At 35.5% G+C, this 23,758-nt stretch overlaps 1 protein-coding gene across 8 annotated transcripts in view; it reads right to left on the bottom strand.

Moving 5' to 3' along the window:
- Positions 1-23,758, bottom strand: part of MAP2 (microtubule associated protein 2) — a 300,866-nt gene that overhangs the window by 8,034 nt on the left and 269,074 nt on the right. For 3 of the 8 annotated variants that reach the window (XM_047773380.1, XM_047773379.1, XM_047773381.1), the window contains 5 exons: positions 21,820-21,990; positions 20,714-20,861; positions 15,850-16,190; positions 2,662-2,754; positions 509-590 (listed from right to left, as the gene is read on the bottom strand). In XM_047773380.1, coding sequence (XP_047629336.1) covers positions 509-590; positions 2,662-2,754; positions 15,850-16,190; positions 20,714-20,861; positions 21,820-21,990 — 835 coding nt within the window. The remainder of the gene's footprint in view (positions 1-508; positions 591-2,661; positions 2,755-15,849; positions 16,191-20,713; positions 20,862-21,819; positions 21,991-23,758) is intronic. The other 5 variants (XM_047773386.1, XM_047773384.1, XM_047773385.1 and 2 more) reach the window with 3 other exon arrangements.

Raw genomic sequence — 23,758 nt, 5'->3', positions numbered from 1 at the left:
ATAAGTTGGAGAAACATTGCATTCTACTAAGGTTTCACAAGGCTTACTGACCTACTGGAGAGCTGAGAAATTCAGTAGAAAAATTAATTTCTTCAGCTTTGCTTAAGCACAATCCTTTTTTTTTCACATAATGTAGAAAAACAGCTTTTTGAAAAATCTTTGGACTGCTGTTTTCAGTGTGTGCATTATGCATGAATATATGGTCCAAGGTATTTTGTAGACTATATATTTGAAAAGAGCTCCAATAAATATGCTGAGTGCTTAGCAATAAATGCATCTTATGTACCTTAATGTTTCACATGTCCTATGATACATGTCCTGTTTGTGGCAACTGGGTCTACCTGTCCAAATGAAGATGTCCTGAGTTTAACTTTGTATTAATAAAATCATGAAATATCAGGACTTGGAAAAGTCCTTCTGATTAGATATTTCACAGCAACAAAGTTTCCTTGTCCATTTCCTAAATCCAATTTATTATCTCTCAGACTATTAAAAAGTACTGATTTACCTGGCCTGTGGCGGATGTTCTTCAGAGAGCCGCATTTGGATGTCACGTGGCTTAGGTCTATCTTCTTGGTAACGATCTGTACCTGCATGAACCGCATAAAATACGCTTAAAATAGTTTATACATAAATGAGCCCCCAAGCTCATACACAAAATCTACAACTCACAACATACAATGGCATATACACACATGGGAAAACACAATCTTCCATATGTCCTCCCATATGTTTGGTTGGAAAGCAAAACCCAAGGGAAAGAAAAATCCTAGAATAGAAGATTTTATTAGTAGAAAACAGATCATGCCACAAGGGGATAGAATCACTTGGATTAATAAGGCAAGCTTCCACTCAAGAGAACAAAGCACACCATGTCAAACCTTTCCATAAGCAAAGAGCCAAGTGAAGAGAGAAATTATTCTTTAAAAAGTGATTTTTATATAAAAAAAGTGACCACACTCTTGATAGATACAAGAAGCCCAATACTGCTTTAAGATACAAGAGGAAGAAATCTCTAAACATGCTTTTCTAAAATACTATTGTCCATGTCTTGGGTGAGTGGAATTTTTCTCACACACCAAATTATAAAGCGATAGCAACATTTTTTCCTTGGGTTTTATTGAAATTATTTCATCTCCCAATATCTGAAACAGTGCTTTCCAGGTGTAGTTCCTGGTCCATTTGCATCAAAAGTGCGTGGGAGGACTTCTCTTATGGTGCAGGGGCTAAGGATCCACAGCAGCTTCGGTTGCTGCTGTGGCATGGGGTCAGTCACTGCCCCAAGAACTTTTGCATGCCACAGGTGCAGCCAAAAATGAAAAGAATTGTGCATGGAAATTATTGAATCGAACCCTGGAAACAGGGCCAGGGAATCTTCATATTTGAACAAGTGACTCTTCTCTAGGGGAAAGTTTAAATTCTAGGAAGCCCCCTAACTACTTTAAGATCATTAGTTATTTCAATTTATCCTTTTCCGCCTACATGTTTTGATTATAGCAGCATCTCTGCTAGAGGATAGCTGGGTCCATCCTCTGATATTCTGAAATTATTTACCAGGACTGAGATTGCTCTTGTGAGAGTACCACACAGTGTGCACTTATAGTCAGGGCAACAGGGAGGAGGGTAAATACTGAGTATGAGGCTTTGCCCTTACCCTAGACGGAGCCTGACACACCTTGCTGTGGCCTTCCCACATGGGACATTTTCATGCTCAGTGGAGCTAATTTGAACATCAAGTGTCAGCTCCTGCTGGAGGGCACTTGCCTGTCTCTCACTGCTTGACTCCATCTCTGTCCAGTGGAGTAACAAGGAGCCAAGATAGTAGACAGGTGAGAATTCTGGATTTGGTACTCTATAAATTACTTGTGTCATAGATGGCCAGAATCTGACATTTAGGTGAAAGGATCTGTAGTACTGAGAGTCAGTCTGTTCACCTTTTTTATTATTCTAATGTTACAAAGAACCATGCTTACTTTAGCCTGAATTTGCCTGTTTCAACTCTTCCTCAACTTCATTTGAGAAGCATGGACTCATTTTTCCTTTCCTCTCATGGGATATTATTTCCACTCAGTTTAAGAGACAGGAAAAAAATCCCATCAAGACAAAGTGTAGACGGGGACCTGAATCCTTTCACTTTGAATTACAGAAGAGTCATGCTTCACCAGTTTTGTATGATTCCAAATGATACCTAACTCTCATGAATAATGAAGCACAAAAGACGACATTATATACTTTGGGTACTTTCAAGTACATCAGTCTTTGCCTCAAGAGTGATTTAAATGGAGCTAGAAAATTGTGCGCCAGGTTGACTTTGACGGAGGAGGAGTAGAGACAGCATAAGAAAATACCTTAATACCATAAGAAGCCAAAGGCCGGCAAACAAAATTGGCGAGTGAAGTGGGTTTTCCATCTCCCTGAAAGCCATGGTGTACCCCATTCAAAAAGCAAGAAATTCACCGATCTTACAGGGAAGGATGGGAAGCCCATCATCGAAAATGCAAGGTTGATAAGTTCCCAAACCAGGTGGACATGTGGAGCAGCAACAAGAAGGGGGTAGTGTGTTGGGAGGTGTCGGGAGGGAGGCAGGAAAGGAGACAAAGTGCTGGCTGTGCAGATGGCTCCACACAATCAGGACAGCTTCTAACAGCAGCTTCTACTTACATTTCCGCCCCCAGCAGAATGTTTGATGTTATCCTTGGAACCACATCTGGACTGAACCTTGCTAAAATCGATCTTCTTGTTTAAAATCCTAACCTAAAAGGAATTGGAAGTAACTTCACTGTGCATTTTTCTTTCAATATGCTGGGTACAGGGAACCAGAATGGGTAGACCAAAGAGGCTCCAAATGCCCTTCTGCCCACATAATCATTGAAGAGGAAAATCCAACACTGAAACTGAAAAGCAGATTTATTGTATGAATATGAACCCCTTTCCCCCTGCATTCCTAAGGCCAGAGGCTTGAGAGCCTTAGCTATCCCAGCTGTAGGCAGGTGTAACCTGGAAACAATTAAAGGAAGAAAAAAAAAAAACTTGGATTATCAGTGAAGAGGAGGCTTTTGCTATTGTGAGCAACATTAGGACTCAGGTCCACTTTATGAAAGGTCCAACAGTGTACTTCAGCCCAGGATCCCCTGGGATGTGCTAGTGCCCATCACTGCCCCTTGCCCCCACAGTGTTACCATCACAACTACAAATCGCCTGGAAAATCTGACTTGCCTATTTATTGGTCCACATAGAACAGGTGAGGTTTACACTGACCTGGCTGAATGCTACAGGTGAGGGTTCTCATTCATCCCTGGGAAGAAGCCCTGGTTTCCCAAGAGGGTCAACAAGGAGGCTCTGCTGAAAGGGCTTTAGGCTTCCCTTGCAGGTTTGGCTCAGCAGCTTTTTTTTTTTTTTTTTTTTTTTTAGGGCTGCACCCATGGCATATGGAAGTTCCCAGACAAGGGTCCAATTGGAGCTGTAGCCACCAGCCTATGCCAGAGCCACAGCCGTATCTGTGACCTTCACCACAGCTCACAGCAACGCCAGATCCTTAACTCACTAAGCGAGGCCAGGGATTGAACCCATGTCCTCATGGATGCCAGTCGGGTTTGTTAACCATTGAGCCACGATGGGAACTCCTTCTCAGCAGCCTTTTGAAAGGCCTCTCTCCGACAACTGCTTAAAAGTAGCCATTATCCTTGGATTTGGTGTGGAAGCACTCTTTCCATTTTTAGAGGGGAGAAAACCAAAAACTATTAGCTGACTTGTACTAGGTCATGCATAGGCCTTGGTTGGGCCCAACGGATTTGAAGTTGGGTTTTATCTCTATTTCCAAGCAGTCCAGTATTCATCTTGAAGACAACAGCAAATCCAGGCAATAGTGAATCCAGATCTGGAAAGATATCACTCTGGTAAAATGTAAAGTGCAAAGCAATAACTCTTGTGGCTTCCTTCAGGTGTCTTTTGAAATTTGTGTGTTTTGGAGGGCAGGCAAGCAATGTAAGAACAGAAGGAAAGGGTTTTTTTGCTTTGTTTTTTGATTTGTTTTATTTCACTTTGGCTATAACTATCCCCCTCCCCCTCCCCCCCAAAAAAACCAAAGAGAAATAATGTTTTTGTACTTTAGGGGAAAGTTTATCCTCTTATTATTTTTTTAAAGCTAAATAAATTTACCCTAGATATACAGCTGTTTTCAAGGATGGTATCACATCTTTTGGTATTTGCAAAAAAGAGTAAAAAATTCAAGAGGACACTGGATTTTGACTATTTTTAACTAGACAAAGCTTAAATTGCAGTGGCTGGCTAACACTGACAAGATAGCTTGTTCCTTACAGAGAAGTATCAGGGACAGCTCTCATCGCAGCCCCAGGGAAGGGCCTCTTGTCAAAATCTGAATTCAGAAGATGTGATGATTGGGCCACTCTTTAGGGCATAATAAAAAATTCCAATTTTTTAAAAAGGAGAGACATCACAGAGTCTATATCCAATGAAAAGTGCAGCTGCACTGCAAGAGTTTCAGATAAACTGTAGATGTAGGTAACTAAGTCAGGGCCACTGTATTTCAAATTTCACAGGTAAGTTATTTTTAGAAAGCAAACAATTTTGATTTGTTATTTCTAATAATAATAATTTAGATTATGCTCCATAAGGATCTCATTATTTTGGCAATGAAACAGAAATCACCTAAGCCATTTTTTCCCTAATCCTTGGGGATACACAGGTTCTCATATTTCATTTACCAATTTTAATTTAGAGACCATCACTGTTACCAATTAAGTGACTCATTACCGAGTGATCAAATGCCAAATGTTCAATCTGACTCACTTGCTGCAAAAATGGAAATTCCAAATTCAGTTGCATAAATTTGTTTGACTCTAACGTTTAATCAACAGTTTAATAATTTTTCTGGCTTCCAGAACAAATGTTTCAAACACAAAGAGGTCACGCACATTGTCGGCATTATTCAGAGATGATTTTAATCCTAAATCCTAAAAATTAAAGGCCAACTTCTGTTGATTTCCCCCAGATTTTCTAGAGAATCATAGATTTTCTAGTGAAAAAACTAGCTGGCCTTTTTTGATGGTAGACTTTATCAACCCACGTTTGCTCTATTTGACATGCATTAATGGCATGCCCTTTATGTATTTCCATAATTGCAAAAACTTTAGAGTACATTGCTTTTGTCTAAAATGAGGCAAAGTATGACGTTCACTATTTTGCTTAATGGTTGAGTTGAAAGAAGCAAAACCGCTTTGAACAATACATGTTTGATGTTTGGTGTGACTTATGCTCTAACTTGACAACTTGTACCTGAGCCATATGACTCACATTTATGCCTTAGCAAAATTACAAAATACTTCATGACAAGCATCACTAGATCATTAACAGATTACACCTTAGAGAGTTAATTCCACAACAAGCATCCGTCTGCAGAAACCATTGCATAAACTAGAAAAATAGATGGCTGCTGTGAAGAATAAAGCTTTATTCCAGATTAGTTTTTTTTTTTAATCAGAGAGTTGAGTTTTAATTCTCTGTTCTTGATGGATAGATTGAAATAAAAATGACTTCCTTTGAAGAAATTTTTCATTGGACCTATGTTTTCCTAAAGCCTGTGTCAAAGGACAGTAATTTTAACATCTTAGAGACTGCCTAGGGAAAAAAAAAATAATAAACTTCTATTTTACAAATGAACTAATTTTTTTCTTCATGATATGAAATATTTGAAAAATAATTTTTCAACATTAACTCTAAACTTCATTTTAATCTTTGTTAATTTCTCTCAATTGAAAATGTTATTTGCACTATTAATGCAAAGAATGTGACAATCTTTCCTTCTGCATACTTCACAGTGGAAGTGAAATGTGTTATATCAACCAACTGGATCATTTTTCTAATGATCTGCCAAAATTCTACCAAACTCTCTATTTCCTATTAAATGCAGCAAAACTTTTAGCCAGGTATGCAGGGTCCTCAGCAATTCTGATTTTTGAGTTCTCACTTAATACTTTTTATTTTGTCCAGACTGTATTATAGTCCATACTTGAAGGGCCTTGTATACATTTTCAAGTCCATCCCCATGCTTTTTTTTAATGTTATTATCTCTTGCCAGAACATCCTTATTCCAAGTTGAGTCCATAACAGATCATCCTTCAAGGCTCAGCCAAATCAGTTCCTCCAGTGGGGGCTGGCAAAAAAGGATTTCACTCTCATGGGCATTCATGGGTGACTTATTTGCATACATAATTGATTTTTCATTTATTTAAAGGACTTATAAGCATGAAGAGTTATAAAGAATAGGTTAATGTAATTGAATAATTAATCAGAATTTTTTTGTCTTAATTATATTTGTACATTATGCTAGGGAAGAACAGAATAGTTACTTTCTGGATATTCTTGAAGTGGGACTCTAGTTGAATTTCATTCTTTTTTTTTTTTTTTGTCTTTTGTCCTTTTAGGGCCACACCCATGGCATATGGAGATTCCCAGGCTAGGAGTCTAATTGGAGCTGAACCCGAAATCTCATGGTTCCTAGTCGGATTCGTTAACCACTGAGCCACGACGGGAACTCCTGAATTTCATTCTGATGGCTCAACTGAAATGATCTGCCACTGTACTCTTTCTGCATATAAGTTTAATTGCTCCTTTGGAGAAATTAACTTTTTTTCTCCAGCAAAGTGGTTGCTCTTAGAAAGGACTGGAGTATAAAGTGCAGGATATGCCTGTAGGTAAAACTAGGACTCTCTAAATAGAGAATAGTTGTAAATATAATACATGTAAAATGGAAGAAAATACAATCCTATATAAAGATTTCAATAAAACAGTTTATAAACCAGAGGCATTAATCATAGTGTAAGTTGAATTTATTGAGCAATGGGAATTTGATTTTTTTTTGACACTCTCTGCTGTTTTTTTCTTGTTTGTTTTTTTTTTAACAAACATATACACATGTCAGCTCAAGATAGCAAGGTGTGGAAAGTAACAGGGAGTCCAAAAGCTTGAAGTCTATTCTCAGCTCCTTCACAATCTGGTGCTAGGCCCTTCAGGCATCCTCTAGGTAGGAACCTCAATTGCAAGATCATTTCTTTCTTTCTCCATCCAGAATTGTGTTGAAAAAAAAAAACAATTTTTTTTCTGAAAGCTACTAGATAGTGACACCCAACTGATTTTCCTTCAACTATAAAGGGGATTAAGCTCTTCCTTTGGGTTTGTGACATTTCTCAGAAATGCTTATGAAGCCTTTTTTTTTTTTTTTTTTTTAAGGGCTGCACTAGCAGCATATGGAGGTTCCCAGGATAGTGGAGGAATCGTAGCTACAGTTGCCTGCCTGGGTCACAGTCACAGCAACACAGGATCTGAGCCGCATGTGCAACCTACACCACAGCTCACGGCAACGCTGGATCCTTAACCGGCTGAGTGAGGCCAGGGATCGAACCTGCATCTTCATGGATACTAGTCGGATTTGTTTCTGCTGTGCCACAATGGGAACTCCATTATGAAGCTTTTCTTTATCCTTGTATCATAAAAATACTTTTCTGTCTTTCTCAAAAGTATTATCTATTCCATAATATTAATTTTAATTAAAACTATTTATCTAGCATCTATGGAGTCCAGTGGCATCATACATTAAAACCAAAATATGATTACATCATACATTCCTGAAGATAGAAAATTCTCTGGAATAGACGATATTCTCCAAAGATTCATCTGTTAACAAGCCAGTGCTCTGGTCAAAATGCATACAGGTATGCAAACATTATAGTCCACTTTGAATTTTAATTAAACCTACCTACACTGACCCATAACTTCTTCAAAACTAAGGCTATCAAATACAAACAATGTTTATTTAAATAGAAATATTAGTCCATGTCAAAACATACAAGCTCTAAAGAAAAAGAAAATGGCAGAGGGCCTAATCTTCCTATGCAGAGGGTGTCACAAAACACAGAAAGTAGAACCACACTAAGAACCCTTGGGGTGAATGGATAATGTTGAAAAATTTGTAAAGAACTTTCTGGTAAAACAGACGTTAAGTTTAGCTATTAGACCCACTGTCAAGTATTTTAAGTGGCCTGTGCATGGGTACTGGAAGGAAAGTTATGAACCCAATAGTGATTTTGATTCATGAAAATTAACAGATAAGAGCTTTATCAAATTCATATGCCATAACTTCTTGACATTACGTTTTTTCCTTTAGTTTAACTTTTTAAGCTATTTAAAGAAATACTGGACCAACTGGTAAGAAAGTAACTTTTCAAGAGTCTGTTGCATTGTTTGAAAACAATCTGAGATTCATGGCTGCTCCCATGTCCTTACTTGGTTTGTAAGTAAACAGCAAGTAAAAAAAGACTCTATGGGCCTCAACTCTGTAAACCCAGAGTAATAATTTCTCCATAGTTTTTAATAATTAATATTTATGAAGCAGAGCTTGAAACTTTCCATTACCATAAAAAATATAATTGAATTATAGTTATAAAATTTCTACTGCATAAAGACAGGGTCCCTGAGCTCAAGGAGCTTTCATTTTGAGATAATGATGACTTTGATAGCAAAAAAGAATGCCTTGTTAATATAATGTAATATATTTTGGTGAACTGTTTTTCTTCACGCTGGGTTGACGGACAGTATTTTAAAGTTAATAGGGTATTTCGTTATACTTCTTATTTAGCACTTATTTGGAGCCCTAAGCAGATAGGAAGAAATGGCTTGGAAAAATCTTAAAATTAAATACGGGCAAGACACTAGGGGAAGACAAGAAAAAAAAAACAAAAAAAACAAGCACTTTTTTCAGCCTAGATTATAGAGACCACATATTATTGTCATATAGTACCCCAGCAGAATCTTGCAAATGATGAAAGAATAAATATGCAAATAAGGAAAAATCTAAATGAACTTCAAGTTTTCTTTTTGCTTATAAAACTTATAATTTGGTAAATCGGCCTATATTTAATAGCAGTCAATAGACACAGTGGTGACCATCATAATTTTATATAACGAGAAAAAAAATCCTGCTTTGTATTAGTTGCCTCCAGAATTAATTCCATTCTTTCCCTTGAATATAAAATTGAAAGCAACTTATTCACGTTAGCATGAAAAAGGCCAAAAAAGGCTCGGAATAATGCCTAAAATTTTATAAGAAAATATAAAAAAGATTCCACTCTATGTTTCACAATTTCATTCCCTCCTTCCTCTCTCCCATGCTGTCCCTTCCCCAGTTACGTTCCTTCCCCTTCTGTTTCAAAAACATTCCTTTCCACTCAACTTCAGCTTGCCCCTTGTGGCATAAATACTTATGGAGTCTATTAGAGTACCCAAATAAATGTTTTTTTGATGAGAGGTAATGCAAAAATACTATCACACTTGAAGTAGAACCATGGATTTGAAAACTTAACCACGTAGTCTATTTAAATGAAATGTCAGGAATTCCCGTGGTGGCTCAGTGGATTAAAGATCCAGTAAGTATGCATGAGGATGAGGGTTCCAATCTCTGGCCATGCTCAGTGGGTTAAAGATCTGGTGTTGCCATGGGCTGTGGTATGGGTCACAGATGTGGCTTAAATCTGACATTGCTGTGGCGGTGGCACAGGCTGGCAGCTGCAGCTCCGATTCCACCCAAGCCTGGGAACTTCCATATGCCGCAGGTGCAGCCATAAAAATAAAAAATGAATAAATAAATAAATAAATAAATAAAAATGGTGCTTTTGTTTTATAGTGGTGCTATAAACAAAACCAAATATGATTTTGTTGCTTCTATTCTGCAAATTAGAAAGCCAAAGACCAGACAGGTCAGTATCTATGGTTATGGAATGATTGAGTAGAAAAGCTGGATAAGTACTCAACTCTTACCTCTTGATCCAAATTTTTTTTAGCCTAAAGTCACTATGGTCCAAACATGGCAGTTTCTTTGGGCAATCATTTGTAATGGCTTTAGATATTTACATTCAACAAGTCACTAGAAAAAAGGCAGCCTTCCACACATATGAGATACTACATTCATCCAACTTTCACTCAGTAGATATACTGAATACCTACTATGTACTAGATCCGGAGGACAAGATGGATCTTATCTGTGATTTTATGTAGCTTATGATCTCTTAGGTGAGAGGAGATAAGACATTAAATAACCAATCATGCAATGGAATGTACAAATGTATGGAGAAACACTGGCTACAGTATCAAGATTATGTCAGAGAAAAGAAGAGATGCAGGGAGGCCAGCTGACAACTACTGCAGTGACATCAACTAGAGATAATGTGTCCTGCGCTGGTCGGTGCAGACTAGACTGAGAAATGTACAGGTTTAAGTGCTGTTGGGGGCGCATAAAATCATTAGCACTAAACGATGGCCAGGATATGGGATGAGAGAGAGATGAAAATAATACACATAGATTTTAGATTTGGCAATGTTCAGTCCTATTATTTGAACAGATGTAGGAATGTTTAAAAATGATAACTAAATGTGAACTTTCTATTCTCAAAGATCTATGTGGCATCAACCACACTGATGTCTTGCTGTTCCTAGAACTTGTCAGGCCTGCTTCTGGCTCAGGGCCTTTGCATTTGTGGTTTTATCTGCCTGAAATAGTCTTCTCCACTTATCCAGAGGGCTTACTCCTTCACTCCCTTAAAATCTTTATTCAAAAAACCTGAAACTAATACAACATTGTATATCAACTATACTCCAATAAAATTAAATTGGGAAAAATAGAATTTTTTTTGTCTTACTTTCCTCCTAGAATGTGAATTCCATGAAGGTCAGAATTTCAGGAATTTGTGTGTTTTGTTCACTTTTATATTCTCAGTACCTAGAACACCACATGGGACATAAAAGGTACTCAATATCTGAGTACCTGTTGAATAAGTGATTGAGTCAATGAATGTACAACTTTGAGTTCCTGGAATTGAGGAAAAAGAAGACAGCTCGTCATGTTACTTTAAAGATGCCAAAGTTTATTTTATTTTATTTTACTTTTATTTTATTTTATTTTGTCTTTTTTGCCATTTCTTGGGCCACTCCCTCGGCACATGGAGGTTCCCAGACTAGGGGTCCAATCGGAGCTGTAGCTGCCAGCCTACGCCAGAGCCACTGCAACGCAGGATCCGAGCCGCATCTGCGACCTACACCACAGCTCACAGCAACGCCGGATCATTAACCCACTGAGCAAGGGCAGGGATCGAACCCGCAACCTCATGGTTCCTAGTCGGATTCGTTAACCACCGAGCCACGACAGGACCTCCCAAAGTTGATTTTAAAATTAATTATTTCATTACTGATTCTTGGCATTATCTACAGAAATTTGAAAGCTAGCTATATTTTAAAAGCTTGATTTTTTTTAGAATTATTATAAAAATAATCTATCATAGGTGAATACAAAAGTATGAAAAAATGCAACAAATTTAATGGCCCCAAATTTTCAATAGTATATTAACATATTATTTACACTAAATTATTTCATATAAATATTTAAAAGTTCAGAAACTTCAAATTTCAATCCTAATGTGATAAACTCTTGGCATGGAAGGGAGTATTACATTAAATTACCATTTTAATGTTGTATAACAAAAGTTAAAGCAAACAAAAGACTAAGGTATAGAAAATCATATATTTTGTAGATAAGTGATTATTCATTAAATACAAAATTATAGAACCTGACCTTGTAGGTCAGCCATTAAAGGATGATATTAGAAATGCCATATGTGAGATGTGGATAATGTGAGGACGTTTCTTATCTGTGAAAATGTGAAAGTTGGGCTATAAGGAGCTGAGTATCTTTGACCTCCAATGTTCCTTAATTCAATGGATCCATATATAACTGAGAGATAGAAATTAGACTTCTTTATATCTAGAATGTAATGATATATTTCATAGGTTCTAGTCTAATGGATTTATCTAAGTAAATTTTTTAAAAAGATGCTAGGGCAACACTGGGAACGTAGTAGGCTTACAAATTCTACAAGATTTCACCTATAAAAGATGAGTCCTGTTCTTTCTGTGAACAGGAGTGACTTGTTAGAGGATGCCACCACCTGTGGCACCACTGTCTTAAAAGTGACCTGCAGATCCATGAATAAAGCAGAAGTACAAAACTCACAAGGCAATCAATCAAATCCATAGACATGGCCTTGAAGAGATCAGAGTCTACTGAACTACCCTTTCCAATGAGGTGTAAGTGAAAATAGCCTCTGTGAAACCACCTCATCAGTAACTTTCAATTATCGTAAGGGTACAAAAATTGTGCTTTGTGTACTGATCTTTATAAAGCTGATGGAGAAAAAACAAGAAACTTGTCAAAACATGTAGGAGTATTCTACATTAATCAACGTCCCTCTACAAAATCTGATCCGTAGATAGAAAAAGTACTATTCATTGAGATGATGCTTAAATTTTTTATGGCACACGTTTGGAGAAATGGTTTATTTTCCTACCTTTGTTTAAATCAAGCAGCAGAGTTCTTAACGTTAACACTATTTATTCTAAAAATTAGATTTAGATTTAATGTAGATTAGGGAGCTAAGTACATTTAGTTTCAAATTAAATACACTTAATAAGATAGCCTTACCTATGCCTTGAGTTAAATTAACCAAGTGTACTAATTAGTGAATCCAAGATTGCATATGTCCTTTCCAGTAGAATGAATTTATATTTTAGCTGAAAAGATTAACTTTATTGCTTCTGTAAAGCTCCTCATATCTCCAGCTAGTTTATCTTTCCCATTAGGCATTGATTTGCCTCACTGAACTAAGGCCTAAGCTGAGCCTCTTTGCCAAAAGGAAACTGGACTTCAACAGAAGAGATAACGGTCATAAGCACAAAACTTATACATATGGAAGAGCGATAAATGGTCAAATTGGGGCAAATAATAAAGCTTCCCAATTTGGAAAGCTGTTGAATTCTCGAGACATGTATATCTTTCATTATACATTTCCTCTCCCCATTCTTAGTGATTGCACAGAACCTCTTCTCATTCCCTGCATTTGAGAACATACACTACAAGGAGACTTAAAACAACACTAATAGAGCTTTTAAAATTAAATTATATACATGCAAACCACTCTGAATTTTATGACAATAGAGTGTGCAATGGTTCAAATTAGTTGAATTGAGGTTACATCTATCACCTTCACTAACAAGAGTTGTGTGACTATTTTTCTCAATAACTATAGATGACATTATGTCTAGCACAAAACTTGGTTCCTACATAAGTTATTGCTATTGTCCTGTTCTTGTCAATGATTCCAGGTTGGCCACTGTCCATTCAAAAATCTCTAGTATATACAATTTACAATTGGGGACAATATGCCATTGGCTTCAATTTCCCTAACAGGGTGCATTTATAAATTCTCAATCAGATAACCAGAGTCTTTAGCATATCATCTTGATAATTTCTAGGAAGCTTTAACATGAAAGTTTTTCTTAGTCATTTTATAAAGTTGAGCCTTTAAAATCCAGTCAAAATCTTAAGTTTAACATGTACAAAGAAAGAACCTCTTCTCATTCCTTGTATTTGAGAACATACACTACAAGGAGACTTTTAGGAGGATACTGTTGAAGTGCTGAGTGAGATATTTTTCCTACAAAGACAGTTCAACTGTAGTGTATCTCAATTTCACAATTCATTTTTCCCTCAAATTTAAATGCATTAATACCATCTATCAAAAAATAGAAGGAAGGCAAATATCTTCCTTTCACCTATTTCTTATCTTGGTGAGGAAACCCCCTGCTTCTCCAACAAAAGTTACTTTATAACTCCACTGTTATAGATTTTTTTCCAAGTCATCTGAACTGTAACAGGATAATTTTGCATCAGGTTAATACTTGCCTGATGGAACAAGAGGTTTTCTTCAAATGACATGGTGATTTTGAGGTTATTTTTGTTCTTTCTATAATTTTTGTGTCATATGTCTTTATTAGCCCTTAATTACCATAATCTCCAGGGCAGTCTTAGTTCAACTCAAAAGAATAAGACATTTTTATATCAATTTTATGAATTAACAAATACAGAAGTCAATTAAAATTAGACATGGAAATATTCACAGCCAGATAGCATAAAGAAGTAGAAAGAGAAAGCAAATAAATCTTCATATTTTGGGGTTGGTTTAACTTAATGATTTTAGCAGTTTTCGTCTTTCTACCTCGAAGAGTCCTTTGAATAAAATCATATATTATCAAATTATATCAATAATCATTACTTTTTTAGCTTTAATAAAATATCTTTGAGGTAATTAATCTTTCCTCATGAGTCTAAGAAGAAACATTCTCTTAAGCATCAATATTTTCCAGAAGATAAGCAAGTAAACCTCATATTTACTTAAGGAGAATACCAGTATGCTGGGATATTTATAAAAAGAGAATTGATTTTAAATATACATAATTAAATGGGTAGGTCAGAAAAAGCTAAAATGATAAACATTCAAATTGGTCTAAATTGATGTTATTCAACCTACTCCTTTCAATTATTTATGTATACATATAAAAATAAGACATTTGGATATTTCCAAAGGGCTCAAAATATTTCTTTCTATTGGATGTGCAAAACTATGATAAAAGCAAAAGTATGAGATTTTTGTTAATTATAGGCTTAAACTTCAGAGAATGTTTTTCTATGAAAAAGCATTTTTCTGTGACTATCTTATTATAGAATGTTACAGTTGATCTGAAAAGGGCAAATTGAGTCCTTCCTCTTTTCTTTGGTTGATTTTTCTTAACTCTTTGTACCTCTTGAACAGAATCATAGTGAGAAAGGAAAGAAGTGTGTTGCTAAAGGGAAAAGTAATATTAAATTTTTATTTCCACACTGAATAGGAGTCTTTGACAGCTTCATGTTTTGGCAAGATATCTCTTCTAAACCTTCTGAAAATACTTTCCCTTTGGCATGAGACAGGACACCAGAAATCAGGAGCAGAAAAGGAGTGGAAGAAAAAAATACTGAAGTTAAAAAGAGAGGCTTTTTTGGTATATTGAAAGGGCATTACAAGTTTGTCAACGTGAAAGGAAATCATTGCTTTCTTGTGTCTTTCACTCAGACACAGGTGTTTCATCTTTTACAATAAAAGTCAAACTATGGGTTTATCAGTATCACAAGGGAAACATTAAGTGGTATTTGTATTCTCTCCATCCAGGCTAATTGTTTTGTCCAAGCATACAATGTAAAAGCAAGATTCAGGTTAAGGTAGGGCTCAAAGCCCTCTAGCTGGGAAAAATGTGCATGTTTGCTCTGAAGCTGAAATTAAGAGTTAATAGAGTTTTACTAATAACCCTATAAAATAAATTAATCTTAAAGAGAAGTTCTAATGGAAGCATGCAGAACTGTCTATTAACTATCAACGTGAATATCAGTCCTTTTCAATATTTAGGTAATAGCAGCCAGAGAAAAAACTTGGGAGCCATGCTCTGATTTGCAATGAACATGAGGAAATGGTAGAAGATGTCACAGGAAATCCTTGGGGAGAAGGATGGAGATAAAAGTGGAATCACTAAAAATAGTCAAATGAGCTCACAGTCAGGATCCAAAATCATTCAAATTCACATTAGAAATATAACTTTAATCTCTTAAGATACACAAGGCAACAGAAATACCTTCAGAAAAGATCCATTAGGCAATCAACTGAAAGATTCTCCTCCACAGTTAAATCAATTTTTGTCTAATAATAACCAGAAGGAATGGACATGACATAGATCTACCATATTTTATAAGCTAGCTGTCTCAGATAGATCCAAACTCTTAGCAATAAATCATAACCAGTAACTCTTTAAAACCTCCATCTCCCTTTTGATTTAAGAACCATTAGCCTATGACATCAGGATGGCAACATAATTAATGGGATTTACTTTGGCAGCAAATCTGTGCGTTCACATGATTCTTACCTGTCCCCCTTTAGGCTGATATTTGATGTTGTCTGTTGATCCGATTTTGGATTTGACATTCTTCAGGTCTGGCAGTGGTTGGTTAATAAGCCGAAGCTGCTTGGGAGTAGCAGGAGATTTTGGAGGTGTACGAATAATGGCCACTTTCTTCTCACTGGGCACCAAGATGGCAGACTTGGGGGTTCCTGGTGTATGTGGGGTCCTGGGGTAGCTAGGGGTTCCAGGAGTGCCTGGTGTGCGTGAAGAATAGCTTGGTGGGGTGCCAGGAGTAATGGCGGTGGAGCCAGGAGTAGTGGGTGTTGAAGTGCCACTCTTTCCTGCTCTGCGAATTGGCTCTGACCCTATGTTAACAAACAAAACCAAACCAAGACCCACAGTGTTAGAAAGTTCTCCTTGAGACATCCCTCTTCCTGTCCATTGTTAGAACTCATGACTCATTAAATTTCTAAAGCATTTAGAATATTTATGGATTACAACAATGCTCTAAGAGGTGAGAATCTCCTATTTTTAGGCTCATAAACTGGTGACCTTCTTTCAAACATGCATTGCTATCAACCGGAAGAAAATACTTGGGTTTTCCTGATTTACTGTTAGTTCTCATCATACATGTACCAATAAGTATTTTTTGCTTATGTGATCCTTAACACACACAGATCTGCTTTTAGTTGGAAAAAGAGACTGCATTTAATGTTCTTTGTGAGCTCACATTTACTGAAGATTCCTTGAATAATAGGCAGACCTCTTGTTCTTTTGTGTAGTAAGTTCATTCTGAGATCCAGGTGGATATACAAAATAAAACTGTATAGTTAGATCACATACTTTTGGCCTGTGCAGAAAACTATTTAGTGCTCAATAAAGAAAAAGTCTAGTTCTCTCCTTAGAAATGGGATGTATATAACATTTTATGCACAGTGAATTTTGTACCCGGTTGTATTAGCATGCATTTTTTTATAAGAAAATTTGTCTTAGCTCTTACTACAAAAAAAAAAAAAAATCTATTTCTTTCCTTAGAAAAGTAGGATGTTTTAACAATATATTCACAGTGAACCTTGTACCAGATTGTGTTTTCTCCCATATTTCCATTATTAGTTTGCAGTTTGGAGTCAAATCAATAATCCCTCACTGTCAATTATACAAGGTATTATGATGCGCTTCTTTACCTCAACTTGATGTTAACCTCACTTTATCACTGAACGCCTTTCCCCTCATTTTCCCATTTTAGGTTTTTCTCACATTGTCTTTTATCCTTTTTAATGAGTTTAAATGCTATTTCAAATGCTTTTAAAAGAAGAATAAATACATAAGTAAGAGTACATACCTTACAGATTTTGAAGCATTTTTGTGAACACCAAACATTTGATAACCAAATATACACACAATAGAGGCAGCTCTCAGTATTTCTAATTTAACAATGAGGGCATTAAAGCTCATTTACCCAGGTGATATTATTTTCTAAGCCAGATACGACATTTAGCTTCTTAATATTTGTTGAACTTTCTCTTGACTCTTAAAAATCTTTTCTCAATACATTGATTCAAATAATAGAACACTGATTTACATTGTTTGCGTTTATTGTACAAATTCTTTTACTTTTAAAAATCTTTTATAGAAGGGCATGCTTTTTATTTTTTAATACTGACCATGTACTCTTTGTAAAATCAATGAATCTTCTAGGGATCTTATGGATGGTATAACTCATTAATTTTAAAATCAATGAAGTAAAAGGGATCTGAGAGCCATCTGATATAATTAATCATCAGTGCAGAAAGTTCTTCCTCAGAAGGGGTACAATTAATCATTGCTTAAATATTTACAAAGAGTGAGCTCGAGAGTGCTTCTTAGATCTCTGTAGTCTGTAGACACAGTAAATATACCCATTGGTCTAGGCTCAGTCTCCTGGAGAAACAGGACAATTTTACCTCCTCTTTCAATGAACAATTTCCATGTATCAAGCGAAAGTTGCCCTGGGTCCTTCTGGTCTTTTAGCAGAAGGGTGAAACATTGGTAGACTCTTCAACTAACAATATGAAATGGGATGTGAGAAGAGTAAAGTGATAAATCAGTGATTTTTTTGTTTGTTTTCCACAAAAATGACATTTCAAGTCCAGGCTCATACGACCACATTCAACTTGGCTTTTTGTAGTTTCCTGGCTACAAAATTTGTTTATGGGCCAAGGTTTTGATGTTGGTTTGAGTCAGTCACTATGTTCCAAAATGCATTATTTCTTCAGATACCTTATGGCTTCCTCAAATGTATTCTCCATCACTTCATCACTTTGGAATAGCTCATTTTTGGGGGGAGGGATTGTCTCTACATTATCTGCCACTACACTTGGCACTGGTGTCATTTATGGAGGCTGAACACAGTGGGATTGCAATATATTTTCTTTTTTAATTGTACAAATTTAACTCAGAATTTATCTAAGTGTGCTGAAGTAGTTTTTACTTCATGGAGACTGAGTTGAGGCAATATTCTGGATGTACATAACAAAATTTACTAAAAGCAATATTTTTTAAAAAGTAGGAATTATTTCTATACCCCTAGAGAATGGCTTTAAGCTTTGAAAAATTAAAAAGGAAGAAGGTTTTGTGTTATATCTGGAGAATGAGAAAAATAAAAGTATTAAAAAGCTCTTACCACTGCTGTTCAATAGATATGGCCAATTTTTATTGTAATAAATTATGTTCTAGTCATCAAAAATGACAAATCTGAGTGTTGCCTATTTGTTCCGAAACAAAAAGATTAAGTTACTGAAATGATTGAAAACACATTTAAGTTACTCTATTACACTATCATTCTTATTTATCTTGTCAACTCAATGGCAATGTTTTTCCTTTCTCTTGGGCTAAGTGAACTTCCAGCAGAATAGTTTCCTTCAAATCTTTTCAATAGCTGTACAAAATGCTAGAACATTCATTCCTGTGTGCAGTGATGGAGATGAGAGGCAAATGGGAGGAGACAAATTGCTTGTTCTGGTAATTGTCCCTGTGTCTTTTAGCTATTGCTAGGTACATATAAAATAGACTATGTCCTCAGATGATCAGAACATCAGTCATGTTCATTACCAAATAATACAGTGCCATATGCTTCTGAACGTAATAAAGTTAGAAAGTCAAAATAGAATTGGCTCAGAACATAAAAAAGCAATTTGTATACAAATCCATTTTAAAAGGCAAAGCACAGTGGCTCAAAAACGTGGATTTATGTGAGAAAAGTACCATTTTGCTTCCATAGCAACCAACACAGGCATAATTCCAGGTGTGCCTTTGGGGAGCACTTGGTGCCTTTGTGTTTTCTCAACACAGTGTTATTGCTGAAGCCCAATATTGGGAGTTAAATTATTTTCTCTGGAGATGACTAACACCTAAATGTCTTCTTTGCTAGTCCATTTGAATACTTTGTATATGTTAAGGTGAGAAACAGTTTTAGTGATTTCAATGGGTTCCTAGCATGTACTTCAAAGGAAGTTAAATGCTTCATGAATCCAAATGGTTGGAGGCACAATTGCTCTAATTATAATAAACACATTCATTGTAGGCAAACAAACAAAAACAATGCTATTTAAGTGTCATACAAAATAGTTACATTTGGAATGGAGTGATTACTATTAAATATTCAAAAAATAAGCGGTGAAATCAACTGTAATGTGATAGTGGTCACAATTTTCACCACTTTGTTATGTATTTTCAATGACAGAGATGCTATTCTCCAAATGTTTCTACCATTTTTTTTTTAACAGTTTTAAAATGACAAGAACATTGTTCTCCAAGTACTTCTACAGAACAGGTCTCTTGTACACTTTCTTCCAAATAAATAGAGAAAAGACATTAAGAGGACAGGTTATGAATTTATCAGTGGGCTGAAAACCAAGTTCAACCACTTCCTAGCTGTGTAGTATTGGACAGGTTACTGTCTCTGAAAGGTTAGTTTTCTCATCAGTAGATTTAATGAGATTCTTAATACTTAACGATCAGCATGGTTAATTAAATTGATTCAAAAATATGTTTAAGATTTTAGCATCTATATGTGATCAATAAATGGCAGCTATTTTTGTGGTGATAAAGCACATTTTTGAAAATAATTTGACTTACTAGATCGTCTTGGTAGCAACACAACACCTAAGTGGGTAATGACTGGAACATTTACATACTCTACATAAACTGTGACAATTGCCAACCAATACATTATGAAATCAAAAGAAATCAAAGCTATTGCACACAATGTGCTATGCTTACAGACTCACTGGAATGCAAATTCCTCACAAGTTGAGCAGGAGTCTTGATTTTGATTGTTGATTTTTTTTTTTTTAAGATATTGTGATTGTTGATTTTCTAGTTAGATTTTAGGACTTGAAATTCTAATAAAGGTTAAGTTTATACAGGTATATATTTTAAAAATCCCTATTAATTTTCTCTACTAATTAATTCTTTCAAACTTTCTCTTTTATTTCAAATTTGAAAAAGGAGAAAAATATACTGTGAAAATGACTTCACTTCAATCCTATTTAATGGGTAATAAGGTGGTGTGTACTCATTTCCTCCATCAGTTGTTTTCATTCAAACAGTTGTTTGGACCCATTGATAGAACAGGTTTCTCCTTCTTAAGACAGATACAATCTGTTTTTTTTTTTTTTTTTTAATTTTTCCCATGCCTATGACATGCAGAAGTTCCTGGGCAAGGGACGAACCCCACTCACAACAGTGACAACAACAGATCCTGAACCACTAGGCAACCAAGGAATTATCTGTCTTTAACTCATGTTTTATTTGAAAATGTTAAATAAAGTACATCATAAGCTATTCCACTTGTGCGATTTTTTTTTTTTTAATGATTAAAAAGGAAGCCAAACCAAAATGAACCTACTCGTGGTCCGCCGTGCCAAAGAGGAGATAGAACTGTTGAGAGAGAAGGAATTCTCATCTCTGTCTCCTGACACACCTCGGCGAGGAGGGAGAATGGAGGACGGTCTCGGCAGAGAAGAGCGCTTTTCTGGGCTCTTGGTTACTCCATCCTGATTGGGGGAAGCGAAACGAGGTTGGTTCTGGTGAATCTTCGCTTTAATTATACAAGATGATTAGATTGCTCAGGTTAATTTTCCTCCTGTGCTGACTGATAGACAGATTTCTTCTCCTCCACACTACTGAATTTCACGTATACTTATAAACATTTCTGCTTCAAAATTCAATGTTCAGATTCGCCCAGATGTTTTATAAAAATATGCTATTTCAGAGTTAGTGCTAAAACTGGATTGTGAAATTCAAATTTGAGATGATAACATGGATAAAAATAATGTACTTCAGTAGTCTTCAGGTAATTAATAATTTTACTGAGAAATCTTCATCATTTCATCACGAAAGCATGATCATGTATTAATCAGAAAGGACCGGCAGAAGGGCACTGCATGCATAATATTTAGCAACGTCCACAGTTATATACAGTGCACATATGCAACAGGCATGCTAAACACTTTACATCCATTTATGATTTAATTTTTTCCAAAAAATGAGATATGCATTTTTGGAGCCCCGTAAACAGGCTTCATCAGTTTATATATTTTTTCCAAGTTCACTGAGTTGGGAGGTAGCAGAATTAATATTAAATCCTAATGTGTCTGATGCTGCGCCCAAATTGTCTATTATATTATATATAATGTGATTTGTTATTGTTAGAGTATACAGTATGATATATAACATTGCCATATGAAATGCTATATATATTTCATATTTGAAATTAATGTTTATTTTATTAACTATTAAATAAATAATTATCCACTGTATATCTTAGAAAAAGACATTTTTTATTTTTTAATGATTATACTGTCTTGAAACGTTGTTTTTAATAAGGTCTACTGTTTATATGTCAAACACTTTAGAACTGAAAGTTGCTGTTACACATTTACTGAATTGTGTTCTATTACCTTCTCCCAAATGATATTCCTTTCTGTGCTTTTGAATGACTTGCTGCCTTACCTTGTTCCCTGATTCTGAGTAGGGCAAACGGCCTGTGGAGCCCGCCGAGGTGGGCTGTGTTAATAAACTGTCAGAAAATGTGGCCCTTTTAGTCGTATTAGGGCAGGCTGAGCTGCTTCTTGGGGACTTTGTGCTACCCTGTAAGGCAGGAATCTTTGACAAGGTAGAAGTCTAGCCATGAAAGAAAACAAACAGAAGCACAAAATAAACCAAACTATGAAATAAAAGGAAAATTAAAAAAGAACATAAACATATAAGAAATTAAATGTCTACTTTTAACAAGAACACATGATAAATGGTTATAATCAATGACAGAGATGTACATTTATGTGAGAACAAGAGATTTCCATTGAATACCTCTTTTTAACTGGAGCTAACTTAAGGATACTTATATAATGAGAACATAAATGAAAATATTACTTTACTTATAAATTCTATGTATAAGGTCTCCGGTTAACCCATAAGTCTTATGGATTACCATATTTGGAAAATATCTTGAGAGTCTGTTGGAACTGTTCCGTTAATAAACACAGCCTTTAAATGGTATATATAATCAATATTTTGATCACACTTCAAGAACATTAGAACAAAGTATATTTACAGTCTAAGAATGGGAAATATTTCTTTTAAGTTGAGAAAATGTACTTTCAGATTATCTACACTGATTTCATCAAAAATTGCAGATGTTCTATGTAACGAGTTCATTTTATGAGTAAATTGCATGTCAGAGACCAAGTTATACCAAGTAACATTCTTATGCATAGGCCACAGTTTGTATGAAGTGCTGTAAAGTCTAAAAATGAGTCAGAACTGAATAGATTGCCCATAAAAATCATAAGACTTATTTTACAGGTGTTGATAATCCCTGGGAAGGTTGCTGATAAGTGCAGGCGCAAGTGGGTTGGAGCTGTATATATGCAACTTTTGGAGAAAGCTATGCTGGCAGCACCATGTGTCTCATGGGAGACTGTTAAAAATATAGACAAGTATGATAAAGCCAAGGAGAGCTTTATCTTCAAATGATTGATATTATTCAGCTGTTAACAAAAATAGCAATTGAAACCAAGATTTTTATCTCAAATTTTAACCTCTGTGGCCAGTTCAACAGAAGCATAAGTATCTACCAATCTCTTGCTAAAAACAAAAACAAAATAAAGTGAACAAACAACAAACAAAAAAACCCAAATGAAATGAAAGATTATAGGTTAGGTTCACAATAAAGATTAAAAAATCAGAGAGAACTGTTCTGATGGATGTATTAACTATCAGACAAATAAGAGTTAATCTTGAGGATTGAGAAAACTTATGGGAAGAAGATGAGGTTACAAGGGGAAAAGGATATTAAATGAGAAATAGAAAGAATAGTGGTCTAATCTCCCTTCTTCAGAAGGATGAGATGGGCATTCAGGAAAAAAAAATTAGTTTTGGGTCAGAGGTATAAAGTTTTCTGTCCTAAATGTAAGCACTGAATGCTTTCTTTTTGAGTTAGTTGAAGGCCAAGGGACTTGAAAATTTCCTAAAGGTTTCTCAAACAATGTACACTTACAAATTATTATTTTTTCTTTCTTTCTTTCTTTCTTTTTTTTTTTTTACAAATTATTTTTCTAACCAGGAGAAAGCTCAGACTTACTTTCTATATCTGCTCCTAAAGACTTCCACTTTTTAAATAATAGTAACTATTACTGTTTATTGAATAAATACTATGCCCTAAGAACTATAGAGTGTACTGATTTATAAACTTACTATAGTTAATATTCACAACTCGCTTGTCACAAAGGAATTTTTACTCTCCCCTTATTTTTGGAAAATTAAGACACAGGAAGAAGATCTTACAGTTAGTAAATGTTCAAAACTGGACCTGGTCTGTTTCATAACCCTGCACTTAACTAATTCAACCTACTAGGTCCACATCAGAAGGTAAAGAGATACACATCTTGAA

This window comes from Phacochoerus africanus, chromosome 3 (genome assembly GCF_016906955.1).
Source record: "Phacochoerus africanus isolate WHEZ1 chromosome 3, ROS_Pafr_v1, whole genome shotgun sequence".
Classification (NCBI taxonomy): Eukaryota; Metazoa; Chordata; class Mammalia; order Artiodactyla; family Suidae; genus Phacochoerus; species Phacochoerus africanus.
This window is presented reverse-complemented; position numbering and strand designations above follow the sequence as displayed.